At 38.7% G+C, this 19,908-nt stretch overlaps 1 protein-coding gene across 2 annotated transcripts in view; it reads right to left on the bottom strand.

The window, feature by feature from the left end:
* LOC311302652 (uncharacterized protein) overlaps positions 1-19,908 on the bottom strand; it is an 81,656-nt gene that overhangs the window by 39,303 nt on the left and 22,445 nt on the right. The window contains exon 4 of one of the 2 annotated variants that reach the window (XM_084428660.1): positions 8,033-9,121. The exons of the other annotated variant lie outside the window; for it this stretch is intronic. Coding sequence (XP_084284786.1) covers positions 9,040-9,121 — 82 coding nt within the window. The 3' untranslated portion in view covers positions 8,033-9,039. Of the gene's footprint in view, positions 1-8,032; positions 9,122-19,908 lie in introns of those variants that run through there. 2 annotated transcript variants of the gene reach the window in all.

Here is a 19,908-nt window from a genome sequence, read left to right as displayed (position 1 = left end):
AACCTTAAAACTCACTTTAGGTTTTGGGGTAGTCCTACTATGATATTAGACTACATAGACTATAATAAAAGATAATGAATTTCAAACCTGAACCAAACATATTTTTATTCAAAGAACAACAGTCTGTCATTAGTCTTTAGTCTGCCACAAAAAAAAAAAAAACATTAAAATCATGAACTCAAATGTCATTGTGAAAAAAAAAAAAAAAAAGACTGTTGTAACAGTGCGTAAATCAGACATTTCAGGCTATAGCCTAACGCTAATAAGCCTTATGCCAAAATTATTATTACGACTAAATTGTCGGTCATTAAATAAGAAAAACTAAATAATTGTGTAGATGATTTGCTTTGTGTAACCCGACATCAGACTTTAGGCTGAAGTATTTTTTTGCACACAGTGCCGCGACCAATCAATCACTCTTTTGACTGGCTGCACATACTGTACTCGCGGCTGCGGCAACTTGCGCTCGCTTATCAATGCATTTAAATTCGCGCCTACAGAGAACTTCTAAAGAAGAAAAAAAAAATGCCTCAGCCGCTGGGGGCTGGCTGCAGGACGACTCAACCTCCATGGACAGTTTTTAATGTTTTATCAGAAAATCACTACTCAAAAATTTCGGGACTGTCCCGAATTTTTCGGGACGTCTGGTCACCCTACCGTTACCTGTAAAAAAAAAAAAAAGTTACAGTGTCTCAGCGGTTCAGCAAGTGTTAAAATGGCATGCCCGCTTCTCTAACCTTTGCCATAGTTTAAGAGTGATTAAAGAAAGAGGTCTTCACTGCCCGTGAGGAGGCGAGAGGCAGGATGTGGTTTTAACATCTGCAGGGGAAGCAACGGTTAAATGTATATTAAGCTTTCTAGCGTAGGTGGCAAAAGATGAGATATGTATGTGCTTTTTGCAAAATAGGTTTAACTGTGGAAAGTTCCAGGCCAGGTATTTTACCTTGTAAGGGATTGCTGCATTATAAGTACAGCCCCAAACTCTTTAGACAGATAATGCGACAGATGACGAGGTTCAGGCTTTATCAAGCTTATATGCAGAGGACTCACACAGATGTTTACATGGCACAACTTTTGTTTTAATCTGAATGAAGTCATTTTAATGAATGAATGCTAAATGAAGTGATCGGGTTGATGTGAGCATTTATGTGTCTCTGTAATGCTAAATGAAGTGATCGGGTTGATGTGAGCATTTATGTGTCTCTGTAATAGAGTCCACTGGAGGCGAGCTTGAAGAACCTGAGTGCTGATAATATATAATAGTGACTTTTTAATATTAATAAAAAAATGTATTTAATAAAATTTTTGATCTTTCTCCTTCAGTGATCCTGCTTGTTAACATCAGGTGTCTTCAATAATGCTCAACCATCACTCAGTTAATCACTTTTTGTAGGCTTTAATATAGGCCTTAGTGGTCCCTAGTACTGTATCTGAAATCACTTTACAAAAATTCAGCCTCGGTGCAGAATTATAGCCACTACAAGCCAGTCCCAGAATGAGCTTCCTTCAGACAGGCCGTTTCGGTGTCTGTAGCTTTAAATAATGAGGAGGAGAAAGGCGGCGCAAGGTGGAGGGTGGGTGTGGCCTTGACCATCTTGCGCAACGGTACCATGCATGTTTACGTTGGATAACTGTTATAGCAATGGCACGAAGACACGCAGTCTTTCAAGCATTTCAGTTTGACCCAGAATCTGATCCGGATGGAGAAGCAACGGATGAAGAAGTTGCAACTCAGTCTGGATACGGTACTTTATTCGGATGGTTTATTACAGTTACAATCATGTAGCTAACGCGAACCTACTGTTGCCTTTTCATGAGAGATCTGTAACGTCTGTATTTATCTTATTACAATTACATCAAGCTCTGCGATCTTGAAATGCGGATATCGCGAGCGCCATATAACCAACAGGAAAACGGTTATCCAAATAACAAAGAAGTGTACAACACTCGCGTTACAGTGTGTGTATTCACACACATAAACTGCATAGCTGCATAGCTAATGTTACAGCCACATTCTACGTGTAACAATCTAGGTAACCATAAACAGTAAAGCAACACACTTATATCATTAGTTGACTAACTTGTCCGAGGTGTGTAGCTGAGCCAAAGAGAGTGATCCAGACTTTAGTTTCAGACGTTCAGCAAGCCCAGCTCTGTATTGACCCTTCGGTGTTCATTTGTACATCCAATTATTGAGCAATTGTTATGCTTCGCTCGCTCAAAAGCCATGATATCTCTCGTGGACAAACTAAAATCGCGCGTGCGCATTCCTACTTCCTAGCGCATTTTCTCATGGGCGGAAAATATTCTCTGGGCGGGCAAAGCAGAGACAGGGGAGGTAACATTTCTTCCTTATGACGTCATAAAGAGGAGATTCAAGATCAGCGCGTATGAGCCTCCATTTTCTCAAAGGCAGAGAAAGATAGCAAAAGCTCTATTTACACCGATTGAAATTTCTAGAAACTTGGGGACCATATACAGGCTAGGGGAACTCATATTAATGTTAAAAAACCTCAGAAAGTGAAAATTTCATGTCATGGGACCTTTAAATATCTCATTCACTTGAACATACTGAGTGTCTCTTAAATTTGTGAAAGAAGATTTAAAAAGAAGACAGTTTAGGCTGGTTTTGTGGGGATAGTCCCTTTAGTATAAGCAAGTAAAGATTTTTCTGAAGCCGGGCTGAATGAATAAACACTTATCGCACTCCTGACACTAGATCAGACCCGCAGTCACCTCAGTATAAACAAGAAATAGTATAGATGTTAAGAATAGAAAAAAAACATATCTTAACTAATACATTTCACTGTAACATCTGCTGGTCGTGTCGTCATCGAATTTCTGTGGTTTTGGACATACATCTTTGAATCAATCCTCATAATTAGACATTTGAAGCATTTGATATGAAACTGTACTTTTCACCATTCTCTCCAGTCATCTGTGGATGAGAGTCTGAAACAAGCACTGGTGGGACGCTGTCCTGCTTCACTTCACACATGCAGGGAAAGGAGGATTATAGAACGACGGGAAACTCATTTATATGACACTATATTCAACAGGAAGAACAACAGCTCGTTCAGCGCGTCATACGTCATTACGCTATTTCTACGTCATTGCACATGCGCAGTCCTTTCAGTTTCGGTTTTCAATCCGATCAAGTGTTTACATGTCCTCTCGATCGGATTAGAAAAGGAATAAACCCCTTTCAATCCGATCGAAATTCCAAACCGATCGAGCTCAGTCGGATCGATTGAGGTGTTTACATGAAGGTTGACCCGTCAATCTGATTAGAAGGGTCCATGTAAATGCAGCTAGTGTCAAAGCATTCTCCGTGCTGTTTGCTATTGTTAACACAGTCCATTCCAACACATTATAGCCCACATAAAAAAAAAAAATAGAACATAAATGAACATAAACCTAACCTTTGTGTAACGCAGTTAGATGTTGTGGGAAGAAGGAGGCGGGAACCGGCGAGCGTTTAACACACAATTTAATAAATAAAACAAACAAATACAAATGGAAAGTGAAGACAACAGCCCCTCACGGACGACTGCTGTCACATATAATAAAATAAACTCAACACAAGTCCAGGCCTGGTCCTCTCTCCCTCTTCACTGTCGTCTCTCCTCCTTTATGCTTCCGCTCCTCCGTGAGAGACACGAGACCGGTGCGTCGTACAGAAGTCGCTCATTATCAATCACGCCAATCTCTCACGGCCCTCAACCTCGTCCTGCTCGCCACACTGAGTTTTAAAATCAAACATTTTGAAAGAGATCAATACGGTTGTCAGGAGAGCAACTGCAGAATCCGACACGACCGCCGTCGCAAGAGTTTTTGACATATGACAGCATGACATCAGAGCAAGGCGGGCCGTACTCGACACATTTATAACTTTATTACATTTATAAACTCTCGCGAGTGCGGATTCTGCAGTCGAGCGCAGTTGCTCTCCACCGACTGATGATCAAAAGCATGATGGGAAAGACTTGCTGACGACACAGCTTAATGCTCATTGGTTTAAACAACCGTGATGTATTGATCTCTTTTCAAATGTTTGATTTTCATGTTTTATGTGTATAAATTATTAGGGCTGGGTAAAAAATATTGATTCCTCGATTTTAATCGATTCTCATTTTTACGAACCGATATCGATTCTTAAATCCCAAGAATCGATTATTCATCCTGTTTTCAGTTGTGTATGTAGCGTGCATCCCATCCAATAAATCACAATAATCTTTGTGCTTTGTTACTATTGATATGAAACAAAGTCTCAGATTTCAATTTACGTCCATTTTCTTACAAAACTCAAAAACATAAATAGCGTTTTGGCGCTGTGGCGTGAGATTGCTCTGGCGCAACTTATCGAAGTCCGTATCATGTCACATGGAATCGCTCAATCAGTGTTTCAACCGTGGAAAGACGTCAGTAAAACGGCTTGTAAACAATGTCATGTAACGTCACATTTACCTCAGAAAAACCATATCCAGTGACCATAAACTTGTTAGTCAGCTAGAAAAACTAACTCTAGAGAGGAGCATTTTGCTAAATATATGCACCATATTACATATTCATTATAATTTTTTATGTTCTTCAATATTTAATGCATGTTTGAATAAATCTAGCAAGTTTTTTTTTTTAGGAGAGCCACCATATAACTTTATTATTATAAAAATAAATAAGTTTTTTATACAAATCAGTTAATTTTTAAATTCAATATTATAGTAGGCTAATGAAGCCTATAGGCTACAACTGACTACCAGAGTTTACAGTATTAGTTAAGAGATTTGTTAAAAGATTTGAAATTTACCATGCATTGTACCTGATATCCAAAATAATCAATATCGAATCGGAATCGAAATCGAATCGAATTGCAGGCTTGTGAATCGAAATCGAATCGATTTGTGAAATTTGTGTCAATATCCAGCCCTATAAATTATGTGTGAATTTTCCCAACTCTCTGACAGTGCAATCTCTATATGGGTTATGATGGCATTTTTATATTAAAATATATAAACACGTGTGTATTAAAGAAAAAAATAATTGATAAACACGTATTTGGACTTAAATTACATCCAGTTTATTAGCAACACCGTGCACGAGCGTGAATCCCATGAATCCCTGGTATCTGTCTTTGATCTCACAGGTCACAGATCCACTGCGAGAAGAGAGATCTGCCGTTAGGAAGTGGTTTCTCTTCGTCTTCCTCTTTAAGCATTCGCGCTTAAGGCTGATTAAAGCCTGTTTTATGCTTCTGCGTCGAACTGCCGCCGTAGCTACGTCGTAGGCTGTGTGTAGCGCGCGTACCCTTCGGCGTATCCTAATTAATTTTGCAACTACATGTCAGCTTAATCTAACCCTAACCCTACCAGTCTATTAATACTTAACTAACACTCTAATGAGAGTTAGTAGACATGTAGGTACAACGTTACTTATAGTCAACAGAATGTGTTAAAGGGACCATCAAAATAAAGTGAAACCGGCGCTTTTAATCATGATCTGTCTATCGCTTCATTCGCGCGTGTGTTTGTCCATGGAGGAGTGAGAGAGTAATACTTCCGGTGTGTTTTGCTCATTTCGCCTCTTACTACTCTTCTTTAAGGTATGTTTGTACACTTAATGGTTATATAATTTGTTTTAGTTTTAAGTTTCAATGTGATTGAATAACAGTCTAAGATATAATATTTGTTTGACTAACATCGTCAGTTACCACATGGTTCAATCTTATTCAATGACACGGCATGATTGTACCAAAAATTAGAAATTATAAACTTATAATATCTTTATATTATATAATATTTACACACATTTTCTTGATGTGTTTACATGATGGAGTGTTGCAATTATGCTCAGTATTTTTTATTTGCATTAACATAGTTACATTTTGTGAAACAGTGTTATATTTTGTTGCCTACATGTATACGTGCAATTACGTATGGTATTCATGCCTTTGAGCATTCGCGCTTCCGGCGTGTTTTTGCTAATTTTGCCTCATACTACTCCTAAGGGATAATGTACATCCAGCTGGTCGTTCTCTCAAAATAACCCCCGGCAGAGTGATGAGGACGTGAAGTGGAGATATTGTCCTGCTTATTACACTGCTACTTGCTACATAAGTAAATAATTATACATGAAATATTGATTTGATTGGTCTTTAAACGCAAAGCTTCCGTGGAGAGAGCAGTTTCAGCGGCAAGTTCAAACTAGACGGACATTTAAGAGATACGATATACAGTCATACCTCTTATTACACAGCATTTCGCCACATAAACAATTATGAGGATAAGATATATTGATTTCAGATTAAACAGTTTTAAAATCGTTTCTCATAATCCAACAGTGTAAACACTAGCCACAAAATGGCCGCCGCTACAAACGAGAGAGCGAGTCCACGATACTGGACGGCATAATTAAATAACTGTACACAAAGTATTGATTCGACTGAGTTTTAATGCTTTATTTAGCTCACCAAACGCAAAACTTCCACAAAGAAAAAACATTCCTAGCACTGCTGACTACAGTGACCTGGATGAGCCTGCGTTATCTGTTCTCAGCGGTTGTTATCTGGGAATAATATACCGCTGGATGTCGATATTTACCAATCAGAATCAAGTATTCCACAGAGCCGTGTAATAAAAGAGAATAAATTCCATCACTTTCCTGAGGATCTGCTTGATATCTGCTACAGTAGCATGAACACGACGGCTTACAAATCTATCAGATTAACTAAGGAATATGACATTTTTCGTTAAGTTAAGTGTTACGTCTTTATAAAATATGTGGATTGATGTGTTAACATGATGCAAACAGGTCTATTTGATGTGCAGTTTAGCCTAAACATACAGAAAACGCGTTTCAAAACTGCTTGAAAATATGCTTAGCAGATGTTTACACAGCTTTCCAGATGAAGTGTTGAAAAAGGCTACAGAAGTGGACGTGGTTAAGCTGGAGGAAGAGGAGAGACTGACAACACAGCAACCGTTTCTGATTCAGACCGTTTCATATCGCTCTCATTTAAAGCATCAAAGCTTCACACAAATGCACGTTGCAAATTACTATTATATAGCCTACTTATTTTGCTGCGGTATAAGAACATTTTGTACATTTTAAATTTAAATGCATGAATCTTGTGCATTTTGATAGCAAAATTAAATGACTAGATCAATGAAGAAATTTGTTCTCTTGTAAACATTTTTGTGCTCTAGTAGTAGTATGACATTTTAAATATGAATATGTTTCTTACACGAACACATCGCATTGCTTCAGAAGGCCCTTATTAAACCCCCGGTGTGGTGTGGATATTTTTTATTATTGATGGATCTACTTTTTGGGTTTAAAAATCATGTCCACTCTTCTTTCCCATTACAAAGCTTGGAAGAGCCATGATATTATTTAATATATAACTCTGATTGTGTTCATCTGAAAGTAGAAAGCGCTTTTCCACTACACAGTACCAGCTCGCCTCGGCTCGCCTCGACTCGACTCGGCTTTGTTTGGTTTTCCACTGTGTAAAAGTTGTACCTGTACCTGCTTCCAGGTACTTTTTTTCGTACCACCTTCGGCGAGGTTCTAAGCGAGCTGAGGCGATACTAAAATGTGACGTGAAAACAAGGCAGACTGCTGATTGGTCAGAGAGAGAATTGTCACTATTCACTGCGTCATTATTGCACGCGTGCCAGACGGAGTATCCTGAATAAAAAAACAGCAAAAACAACAACAAAAACATCCAAAAACAGCATACACTCGATTTCCTCCATTGTCCTGTGTGTGTGGGTAGCAGGTGTGTCTCGCGGGTCTCGCGTAAAAGATAAAGTCATGTCAGTTTTCTGCGGCGTCGCTATGACGACCAGGTACTATTGTGGAGGTACTATCTGCAATGGAAAACGGAGCGAAAAGTGAGCCGAGCGTTAAAACTAACGCTTCATCTTTTGTGTGATGTACAATAAACTTTATTGAACTCATCAGTATATTTTGGTCATCATTCGGACGAGGTCTGCTACAGCAGGCTTGTATTAATGGTGGATAAAAGCAGATGATAAATAAGTTATAACCATAATTAAACTAAACTATACCTGTTCTATCTCCATACAGCATATATTCTCTGGCTCTGTGGGCATTATTGTCCGACGAGTCGAAATGAACACGCTACTGAGAGTTTCTGTTTTGATATTATGATATGATTATGTTATGATTATGATTATAATATTCAGATGAGATTGTCCTGACAATTGTCCTGAGGCTCCGCCCCCTGGGCCGTGCAGCAGCAGTTAATTTGCATTTAAAGGGGACACACTAAAACGTCACGTTTTTCTGAGCCCCCCAAAAAATGAAAATTTAAACATGCTGTAAAAAAATATCTGTTGGGTATTTTGAGCTATATGTGATTTCAATCTCATTTTTTTTTTTTTTTTTAATTTTATACATTTCTTTAATACTTTTCTTTATTGAATACAAGTGTTAATGTCAAAGGTCTGACATGTCCCCCTCGTCTCATCCCTGAGGCACAGAATGTGCAGCAATTCTCCAGTCATCTCATTTTGTAAATATTCAACCATGTTGGTCCTCACCTGTTGATTACACAAGTCAAGTCATCTTTATTTATATAGAGCTTTTTACAATACAGATTGTATCAAAGCAGCTTCACAGTGATACTGTAACATGAAAATAATACAACAAAGTTTGCATCATCGTCCACCTTAAGGCAAATCAATAATATTGTTGAATATTAAATGTCCCCAACTAAGCAAGCCAAAAGCCAAGGCAACAGTGGCAAGGAACCAAAACTCCATCAGTGACAGAATGGAGAAAAAAACCTTGGGACAAGGCTCAGTCGTTCAGTTCTCCTCTGGCCAACGAGCGAACAGTGTATAATTATGATTCAGGCTGCATTACAGGTCAGAGGTCAGATTGAATCAGAACATTCAGAATATTTATCCAGTTCCATCTGGTTGGAAGTCGGAGTCATCACACCGGTATGGAGACGAGTTTGTTGAGGATCAGTCGTGTGGATGAGGCCTTCACAGGGCTGATGAGGCTGGCCCTTCAGGGATGCGTCATGGATGGGTCCGGGCGCAGGTCCACCTTCTGATCTGGATACGGCCCGGATCCGGCTGACTTCAGTAAACTTTAGAATGAACAGAAAGACAAACATTAGCATAGATGCCATTCTTCTTATTAAATAATGAGTACATCAGTTGTTATAGGAAAGTGTCCCCGGTTCCAGCTGACCTATGCAGCCTAATAATCATTTAACTGATTTGAATAATAGAAATGTATTAATGTTCTATATGAATGCCAGGTAAAAGAGATGCGTTTTTAGTCTAGATTTAAACTGATAGAGTGTGTCTGCTTCCCGGACAATCACTTAGAGTGTTGCAATAAAACTGACATGCAAGTTAAGCTTTTTTTGTGGAAGTATCAATTTATTATTGAATATGCAATTAAAATTATTGCAAACATTACCAAATGACCAAATGTGAAAAACAAACAAAAGGTGTATTCAGTATTTGCAAACTTATTACAGTAATAGTATTAAAAAAGTAATTTGGACAAATATTATCAACATTAAGGCATTAAAATAAAACATTACTTTATTAAAAGTAAAATATTACTGTAATGTTGATAGTGTCTTTAACATTAAAACTCACAAACCCACAAAGCTGCTCGTTAATCTCCTGACTGGCAGCGCTGATGATCGCCTCATTTAGATGTTACACACAATAAAATGACCAATCGGCCAATCGGAATCTTAGCACTTGCGTCAGAAGCACACAGCGTCAACTGAGCTCGCCATTGGATGAGACGCCTGGCTACCACGCAAATCTGATGGAAACTCATAACGTGAAGGAATCTTATGTTCAATTCGAGGTAAGTAAGCTTTTTGGAGCAAAAACAACAGCTATTTGTTTGCTTGATTCAATTAACATTAGCTACCGATTTTTTATGTGATATAATTTACAATAATATTGGATTGTTTGTCGTCATCCCTATGAATTATAGCCGCCAGACCCGGAGATCGGCTGAATGGTTTCCAAAACGGTAAGAAACAGTTGTTTTACTCGAGGAGAGGTGGAAAATTTGCTTAATTCCCCAAATGGTGGAATATCCCTGTAACGTTAGCTAGGCTTATCGTTAGCCGGGTGCTCTGCCCTGAGTTCCGAGATATACAGCTACTAATCGAATTCTGAGCCACCCTGAATATTCTTACGGAGGTTGTCATGCGCACTCACGTGGTAGGCAGTCATTCGTGATGTGGGTAAGTTAAATGCGACTGTTTACACAACAGCTGATGCGAGAGTATGTGTAACATAAAGCAATTTGGCAACCGTGTTAATCTCTTGTTGCATGGGATGCGCCGCATACCTGGTAAACAGTAATTTCTAACAACATAGGGCTATTTAGATAATCTGGCGAGCATGTTGTTTTAGGCTAATACACCAACATCAAATTTATGTGTATAATAAAGCACTCAGAAATGTGTCATTTGCATATTAAAAATCACAAAACAAATCGAGCTGGGGGCACGCCCACGCCCCCCCGTTATTTATTTATAATAAATGTATTTTTAATTAAAACATTGGTTAGTAATAGTCATTATTGGGATTTGATCTGGTGTTTTACGACTGCATAATGGGTGTGATGTAGGTCTTAATTTTCATTTAAGTGGTCTTAAAAAGGTCTTAAAAAAGTCTTAAATTTGGGGTGATCAAACCTGGGGAAACCCTGTGAAAAAAGATGGTATTCATCCGTCCTGGGATGGTGCTGCTCTTCTCTCTAGTAATATGGCACATAGTCTTAGAGCTCAAACATGACAATTTGGGGCTCAGGTCAGGAAGCAGACAGACTGGCTAAACCGACCGTCTGCTAGCGGCCTCGCGTCACCAAGGTCAGATAAATCCCATCACATAGAGCCTCTTTCACCTAGCTATCATCATATAGAGACTGTGTCTGTTCTCCGAATTAGGACATACAAAAAACGTTTAAACTCATCTAAGGTTAAAAATTTAATTGATGTTCAAAATATAAAAAACAGCTATAATACAGATGAGCAAATGATAAAGCACGAGTTGCTGAATATTCGATCGCTTACTTCAAAAGCACTCATTGTTAATGATATGATTTCAGATAATAACCTTGATGTGCCGTGTTTGACAGAAACCTGGCTATAAAGTTGTGGATGGTTGTCTTTTTTAAAAAGTCTTTTGTCTTTTATTTTTCGTGTTCGCATTTATGAGGAAAAAACTATTTTACGTGACAGTTCTCCGTAACGGACGCGACCGTTCAAAGCGGCACTAAAAGACTGCTTTAAAACTTTCACAGAGACCTCAAACAGAAAGCACAAAGCCTTTCTTTAAAACGAATTTCGTTTTGTATTAATTGTATCTTAATTTTAATCAGTGTTTCATTATCCAATTTTCTCGATTTAATAAATAAAAAGTAAATATAGCAGATAGATATCACGACACGGAGGCGCCAGCGCCTGAACTGGAGCTAACGTTAAGCTATCATCCATGAACCGAAACTCAACGTATAAGATAGCTTACTCTCGCCTCACACACCTAAAAAAATTGAAATATATCTATTATCTACAGAAATCTCTACTTTTAAACAGAACCATTCAAAACAAAATAAAATGATTTAATCCGTATGAAATGTGTATTTCTCTCCGGCGCGTTCACTACTGCGAAGATCGCGAGTCAGACTTCATCTTTGCAGCCGACACAGAAAACACTTGTTTATTAATAGACAATTAAAATGTCTCATTGCAATATTTTACATTTACATTACTTTTGCTGGTTCTTTGTGACAGCTTTTAGGTGCCGTTTACATGAACGCGTCACTGCATCAGCACCGAAAACAGAGAGAGAGAGAGAGAGAGAGAGAGAGAGAGAGAGAGAGAGAGAGAGAGAGAGAGATTTTTTTTTTACTTATTTTGAGGAAATAATGAACAAACAAACATCTGTTAAAGCCCATGTTGCAGGTTTTTTTTATTTTTTTTTATTAATATAACCTTGTATGAAAATACCATATGAAAAGTAAATGCAGGATTAAAAATTGTTTTGCAAGACATAAGGGCACAAATTTAATAGAAAACGTGACCGTTTCCTTGACCGTGTTGAAAAAGCGCTTTTTTTCACCATCGCGTCATATGACGTCACATGAGGTAGTCGTTTGGCTCTGCGTTCGCGCTCAGTGCAGAGATAGGTTGGTAGTCAGTTGGAGCGGTCATGATTCAGTGTGTTTTCTGTGCTTATTGTATTTCAATTAATCATCGTCGTGGTAAATGATTGTGAATTATGGCCTGTCAGGACATGGAGTCCACAGGTTTCCGAATAAGAAAAAGGACGGTGCAATCTTCCGTGCCAGTGTGCGTTTTGTGCCGGGTAAGAGACGGGACTTCACTTCTGCTTCTGCTTTGAAAAACGCGGTAGTGTGTAGCGTTCACTATAGACCGAATGATTATAATCCCGGCGATATGTGCACACTGTCCCAGCTCCTTCATCGGGTCGCCCGGTGACGGTCCGCCGTCAGCATGTGGTTCGGCCGCCAGCGGGAAACATGACGCTCACGGATCCGTCAGAGATCACTTATTGTACATCTGTTTTACAAAATGTGCCTTGTCTTAATTTAATTCATTAACATATCCTACATAAACTTGTAATGTAATGCATTTATGTGTTTGTTATTAGTCTGCAGCCGACACTATTATTATTATTATTATTAATATAAATATAATATTATATATTATGTTCTATAATTCATTTTCAATCTGTACAAACCGACTTTAATGTTTGTGTTGGCTGTTTCTACATATAAAGTTTTTATACAGTAAGACAGTTGTGATTGTGATCATTTTTTTATTCATCGTCACCAAATGGGTAAATTCAAAGCCTTTATAAAGTCCCTCTTCCTCTGGAAACTGTCTCCTAATGGCTGACACGCACAACACATGCAGGTAAGGGTCTAAGTACTAGCTTTGCTATTGCCTGATACATGATGATAATAATCTGTACAGTATTGTGATCTGAGCATAGTGTTATACATATCATCGGCTAACGTGAATAGGCATAACGTTACATCTATAAGCTAACACTTCTCTCGCCCTGTTCTCCTCACACCACAACTCACCGTTGTTCTGTCTAACCCTGGCCTATCCTGCTCACTTATCAGGCTCATAATTATATGATATCATCATATATATCAATTATAAATGAATTATATATATATATCATATGAGTAAACATTTAGGCTACAATTCCCTTTCCGAGCTGTCATTGCGATCCATTGCTTTCCTATTCGCTAGTTGATTTACTTTGACCGCTCTACCTCATGTTACGTCACTTCAGGTTCGGCGGTTTAAGAGATTTTCAAATGCGGAAGTAAAAATTTCTCACAAAAACGACTCCAGAAGCCTAAATAGCGTTTTATAAGTATATGTTTATATTTAAATCTAGTTCCTACATTATTTTTCTATACATTGGCTTACTGGGTACTCTAACCTGCAACATGGGCTTTAAGAGCGCCGCCAAGTTGGATTGCGTAGAACGTTCACCGAATTCTGACAGAAATATGTTCTAATTTTGGAATAAAATATTAAGTGACCTTTTTGTCACTTGTAATGAAGCTTGCTTATTAGTGAAATTATTAATATCATGGAATGGTAATTATTGACTTTAGTAGGCTGTGGAAATGCAAATTTATTAAAATATTTAATTTAGGTTTACATTGAATTTAGCATGTTAAGGTTAGGTATAAATTATGGTTATCAGAGTTTTCTAGCAAAAGACTCTGGTCAGTCCTGTTTTACTGAAACTCTTGGAGTTTGTGTTTTAGCAAGAAAGTCCAGCCAGTCCTGTACTCGGGTCTCAGTGTTTGAATAGATATGCTGAGTGGATTAGGGTGGGCAATGCTCTCAGTCTAAAACCGGTTCCTAAACCTGTCTTTTTCGGTTCCTGCCCCTAAATGTATATAAACTGTAAGAGAACATTCACATTAGACTTGGTGACTGCAGCTACCGACAGCTCGTGTTCTCAATAAAGAATCCTGCTGAAGAAACAACCAAGTCTCCTGGTCTTTCGATTCTAAGTTCACAACAAGGCCTATATTGATCATGGCTCGCAATATCGCAATACAGTGAGGAAAATAAGTATTTGAACACCCTGCTATTTTGCAAGTTCTCCCACTTGGAAATCATGGAGGGGTCTGAAATTGTCATCGTAGGTGCATGTCCACTGTGAGAGACATAATCTAAAAAAAAAAAAATCCAGAAAGCACAATATATGATTTTTTAACTATTTATTTGTATGATACAGCTGCAAATAAGTATTTGAACACCTGTCTATCAGCTAGAATTCTGACCCTCAAAGACCTGTTAGTCTGCCTTTAAAATGTCCACCTCCACTCCATTTATTATCCTAAATTAGATGCACCTGTTTGAGGTCGTTAGCTGCATAAAGACACCTGTCCACCCCATACAATCAGTAAGAATCCAACTACTAACATGGCCAAGACCAAAGAGCTGTCCAAAGACACTAGAGACAAAATTGTACACCTCCACAAGGCTGGAAAGGGCTACGGGGAAATTGCCAAGCAGCTTGGTGAAAAAAGGTCCACTGTTGGAGCAATCATTAGAAAATGGAAGAAGCTAAACATGACTGTCAATCTCCCTCGGACTGGGGCTCCATGCAAGATCTCACCTCGTGGGGTCTCAATGATCCTAAGAAAGGTGAGAAATCAGCCCAGAACTACACGGGAGGAGCTGGTCAATGACCTGAAAAGAGCTGGGACCACCGTTTCTAAGGTTACTGTTGGTAATACACTAAGACGTCATGGTTTGAAATCATGCATGGCACGGAAGGTTCCCCTGCTTAAACCAGCACATGTCAAGGCCCGTCTTAAGTTTGCCAATGACCATTTGGATGATCCAGAGGAGTCATGGGAGAAAGTCATGTTGTCAGATGAGACCAAAATAGAACTTTTTGGTCATAATTCCACTAAACGTGTTTGGAGGAAGAAGAATGATGAGTACCATCCCAAGAACACCATCCCTACTGTGAAGCATGGGGGTGGTAGCATCATGCTTTGGGGGTGTTTTTCTGCACATGGGACAGGGCGACTGCACTGTATTAAGGAGAGGATGACCGGGGCCATGTATTGCGAGATTTTGGGGAACAACCTCCTTCCCTCAGTTAGAGCATTGAAGATGGGTCGAGGCTGGGTCTTCCAACATGACAATGACCCGAAGCACACAGCCAGGATAACCAAGGAGTGGCTCTGTAAGAAGCATATCAAGGTTCTGGCGTGTCCTAGCCAGTCTCCAGACCTAAACCCAATAGAGAATCTTTGGAGGGAGCTCAAACTCCGTGTTTCTCAGTGACAGCCCAGAAACCTGACTAATCTAGAGAAGATCTGTGTGGAGGAGTGGGCCAAAATCCCTCCTGCAGTGTGTGCAAACCTGGTGAAAAACTACAGGAAACGTTTGACCTCTGTAATTGCAAACAAAGGCTACTGTACCAAATATTAACATTGATTTTCTCAGGTGTTCAAATACTTATTTGCAGCTTTATCATACAAATAAATAGTTAAAAAATCATACATTGTGATTTCTGGATATTTTTTTTTAGATTATGTCTCTCACAGTGGACATGCACCTACGATGACAATTTCAGACCCCTCCATGATTTCCAAGTGGGAGAACTTGCAAAATAGCAGGGTGTTCAAATACTTATTTTCCTCACTGTATATAGGCTATCGTTGGGAAAAAATATCGCAATGTAATTTTTCCCCAATATCATAATATTTTCCTAATATTGTGCAATATCGTGCCTGCAATTTCGCAACTCTGTCGCAACTCTGTGCCGCTCTGCCTCCCGCTTTGGCTACCTTTCTCACCCGAAGAGGCTTGCGGGTGTCGCGTTTTCAGGTGATACATCATAGATGATGTGTTACTACTGTATTTAAGCACTGTATCACACAAGTTGCAGCTTACATCTATGTCATTCTTTTTGGTGAAATGGTCCCACACACTTCTTTGCACGCTTCATCCTGTTGTCTGCCCTGGCTCTAACCTCGAGTGTTTTAGCCTGTTGCCTTTACTTTTCGCAAACCTTGTGAGCGCGCGAACCCAAACGCTGTGACCTCGCGCCAAATGTTTTTATTGGTTTATTAAGTACAAACAGGCGAGTTATGAAAAATTGAGTGTGAGGGATTTGTTCACTTCACACAAAAAGATATTGGAATGAGATGGCTAACTGTAATAGCGTTTAGTCCACTGTCTATAATAGCCTAATTTAGAAATCACGTTTTTTTTTTTAACCGACTACCGACAATTTTGACCGGTTAACGTTAAAACGGTCAACCATCGGTCAAACGGTCATCGGTTAACATCCCTAGTCCACACCGCAAGATTACTGTTATAAACATGAGCCTCGTCTGAAACGCAAAGGGGAAGGTGTTGCTGTAATTTATAGTAATATTTTTAAATCCACTAAGAAATCAAGTTTTAAATATAATGCTTTTGAAGTGTTGGTGCTTAATGTAAAAATATATAGTATAAACGATAAATCACACTTGAGATTTGTGCTGGCTACTGTATACAGGCCACCAGGGCACCATACAGACTTTATCAAAGAATTTGCGGACTTTCTATCAGAGTTAGTATTGGCTGCAGATAAAGTACTAATTGTTGGTGATTTTAATATACACATCGATAATGAAAAAGATGCATTGGGTTTGGCATTTAAAGACATTCTTAACTCTATTGGAGTTAGACAACACGTGTCAGGACCGACTCATCGTCGTAATCATACTCGAGATCTAATATGATCACATGGAATAGATGTTGATGCCGTTGAAATTCTGCAGCAGAGCGATGACATCTCAGATCATTATCTAGTCTCGTGTAAATTACATTTAGCCAAGGCTGCAAAGCCGACTCCCTGTTATAAATATGCTAGACCTATCACTTCTGCCACTAAAGATTTCTTTATTAATAATCTTTCCTGATCAGTTTCATCATCTCAGCATCCCGGATAGCTTAGAAGAGCTAGATATTGCGACAGAAACTTTAAACTCTCTCTTTTCCAGCACTTTAGACACAGTTGCTCCGTTGTGCTTAAATAAGATTAAAGAAAATAGTCCAATGCCGTGGTACAACGAGCACACTCGGGCCCTTAAGAGAGCAGCCAGAAAAATGGAGCGCAGCTGGAAGAAAACAAAACTAGAGGTATTTCGCATTTCATGGAAAGAGAGCTCGATTGCTTACAGAGAGGCTTTAAAAGCTGCTAGATCTGCTTATTTTTCAAACCTATTAGAAGAAAATAAACAATCCTAGGTATTTATTTGAAACAGTGGCTAAACCAACGAAAAATAAAGCTTCAAGCACCGAAGTTTCCAAGCAACACAGCAGTAATGACTTTATGAACTTCTTCACTTATAAGATTGATAATATCAGGGACAAAATTATAACTATGCAACCGTCTACTACAGTATCGCATCAGGCAGTGCATTGTAGTCTCCTTGAGGAAAAATTTAATTCATTCATTGCTATAGGAGAGGAAGAATTCACTAAACTCGTTAAATCATCTAAATCGACAACATGTATGTTAGACCCTATACCGACTAAGCTACTGAAAGAGATGCTTCCAGAGGTCATAGATCCTCTTCTTAATATCATTAATTCATCTTTGTCTCTAGGATACGTACCAAAAAACTTTAAGCTGGCTATGATTAAACCGCTTGTTAAAAAAACGCAACTTGATCCTACAGAATTAGTCAATTACAGGCCGATCTCGAATCTGTCTTTTCTGTCAAAGATACTAGAAAAGGCAGTATCCTCACAATTGTGTTCCTTTTTAGAAAGAAATGATATCTGCGAGGATTTTCAGTCAGGATTTAGACCGTACCATAGTACAGAGACAGTTCTCAGAGTCACAAATGATTTACTCTTATCATCCGATCGTGGTTGTATCTCTCTTGGTGTTACTCGATCTTAGTGCTGTATTTGACACTATCGACCACAACATTCTTTTAAATAGACTTGAACATTATGTTGGCATTAGTGGAATTGCATTAGCATGGTTTAAATCATATTTATCTGACCGTTATCAGTTTGTAGCAGTAAATGAAGAGATGTCTCATCGATCACTAGTTCAGTATGGCGTACCACAAGGCTCAGTACTAGGACCGTTGCTGTTCACTCTGTACATGCTACCATTAGGAGATATCATTAGGAAGCATGGAATCAATTTTCACTGTAATGCTGATGATACTCAGCTCTATATTTCTTCAAAACCTAACGAAACTTGCCAATTCACAAAATCAATGGAATGCACAGCTGATATAAAAAATTGGATGACTAGTAATTTCCTACTTCTAAATTCAAAAAAAAAAAAAAAAAAAAAGATTTTAATTATTGGACAAAAAAAAACTTACATCATAAGAAGAATGGCATCTACGCTAATTTTAGTGTCTTTGTTTATCCCGAGGTTTTCCCCCAGCCTGCCGGATTCAGGCTGTATCCAGATCTGATGAAGGACCTTCGCCTGGAACCGATGACAACGCAGTGCTGAAGTGCCAACTAGTCTTTCCCTATGGAGGATCCCTTCACTCTACAGATAAATCGTCGTCGGGAAAACTCAATTTGCATACCTACCCCGAAGTGACAAAATAAAATAAAATTCTGTATAAAAATTTATAAGGAAAGTACTTTGTTTACGCTTGGTTTGTAGGGAATTCCAAACCTGCGCACATATATTCAAACGCACATAACTATAGAACCAATTCTTAATGCGCATGTGAATGCCATCAGCGTTTCTCACAGGTTCGCGTTTAAAGTTGAACTAAGTAACTTTTTTATCTTAACCGAACAGCCTCGAAGTTATTGGAATAGTTATGACTTTTTTCGGGTTGAATGTTGGTCGTCTCGCACCCCCAAGTACATGTGAGACGAAAAACCACCCTTGCAACTTTGGGCCGGAGGCTCAAAGACTCACGGAGGCGATTGACATCTCACAACTTGTACTTTATTCCCCAATCAAACTCGTGTTGGCTAACTGTGTATCACCCATTCTACCGTCCACAGCTTTACTTGATAAACAAAAGTAGGATAAGAATGAGCATCAAACTGAAATAACCCGCATACATGGGGTGTTCGAGGTGCACATACAATACAGACTGCCGACAGTTCAACAGGGCACGCGCAGCTCTTAACCCTCTGGGGTCTGAGGTTTTTTTGCCGTCCTTGAGATGTTCTGACATGCTCTTACATTTGTGTTTTTGTCAGTTGCTTATAAACAAATTAATGGAAAAGGTGTAATTACACTCTATTTAGCACAAACACGGCTACCATAATATGTGAGCAACATGTACATGTTTTCATTTTTGAGAGAATAATGTTTATGCATAGTTATTGAAAAAACTAAAAATGAAAGTTTCTGAAATAAGGCCACAAAACACATAGTAAATATGTGTCAATAAGACCTCTGAATAATGTATTTTGTCGCCTAGAGTTTTTTCTTCAAAATGATGTGAAAATCATCCTGCCTAATCGTTCACATAAAACAATACATTGATTTAAATTTTGTGAAACACTTTTAGTTTGGAAAGGCAATATGCGGATGGGGCGTAAACGATCCAACACCATCATGAATATTTAGTGTTCACACCTGAGAAGTTTACACCCATAATGAGCCTTTCATTCAGGTGTGTCACTGAGCCACAGGAAAGAATGCAAGGATATATATACACTCACCTAAAGGATTATTAGGAACACCTGTTCAATTTCTCATTAATGCAATTATCTAATCAACCAATCACATGGCAGTTGCTTCAATGCATTTAGGGGTGTGGTCCTGGTCAAGACAATCTCCTGAACTCCAAACTGAATGTCAGAATGGGAAAGAAAGGTGATTT

The sequence above is a fragment of the Rutilus rutilus genome, assembly GCF_951802725.1.
Source record: "Rutilus rutilus genome assembly, chromosome: 1".
Lineage (NCBI taxonomy): Eukaryota > Metazoa > Chordata > Actinopteri > Cypriniformes > Leuciscidae > Rutilus > Rutilus rutilus.
Note: the sequence above shows the minus strand (reverse complement) of the source record. Positions and strands in the feature narration are given on the sequence as shown.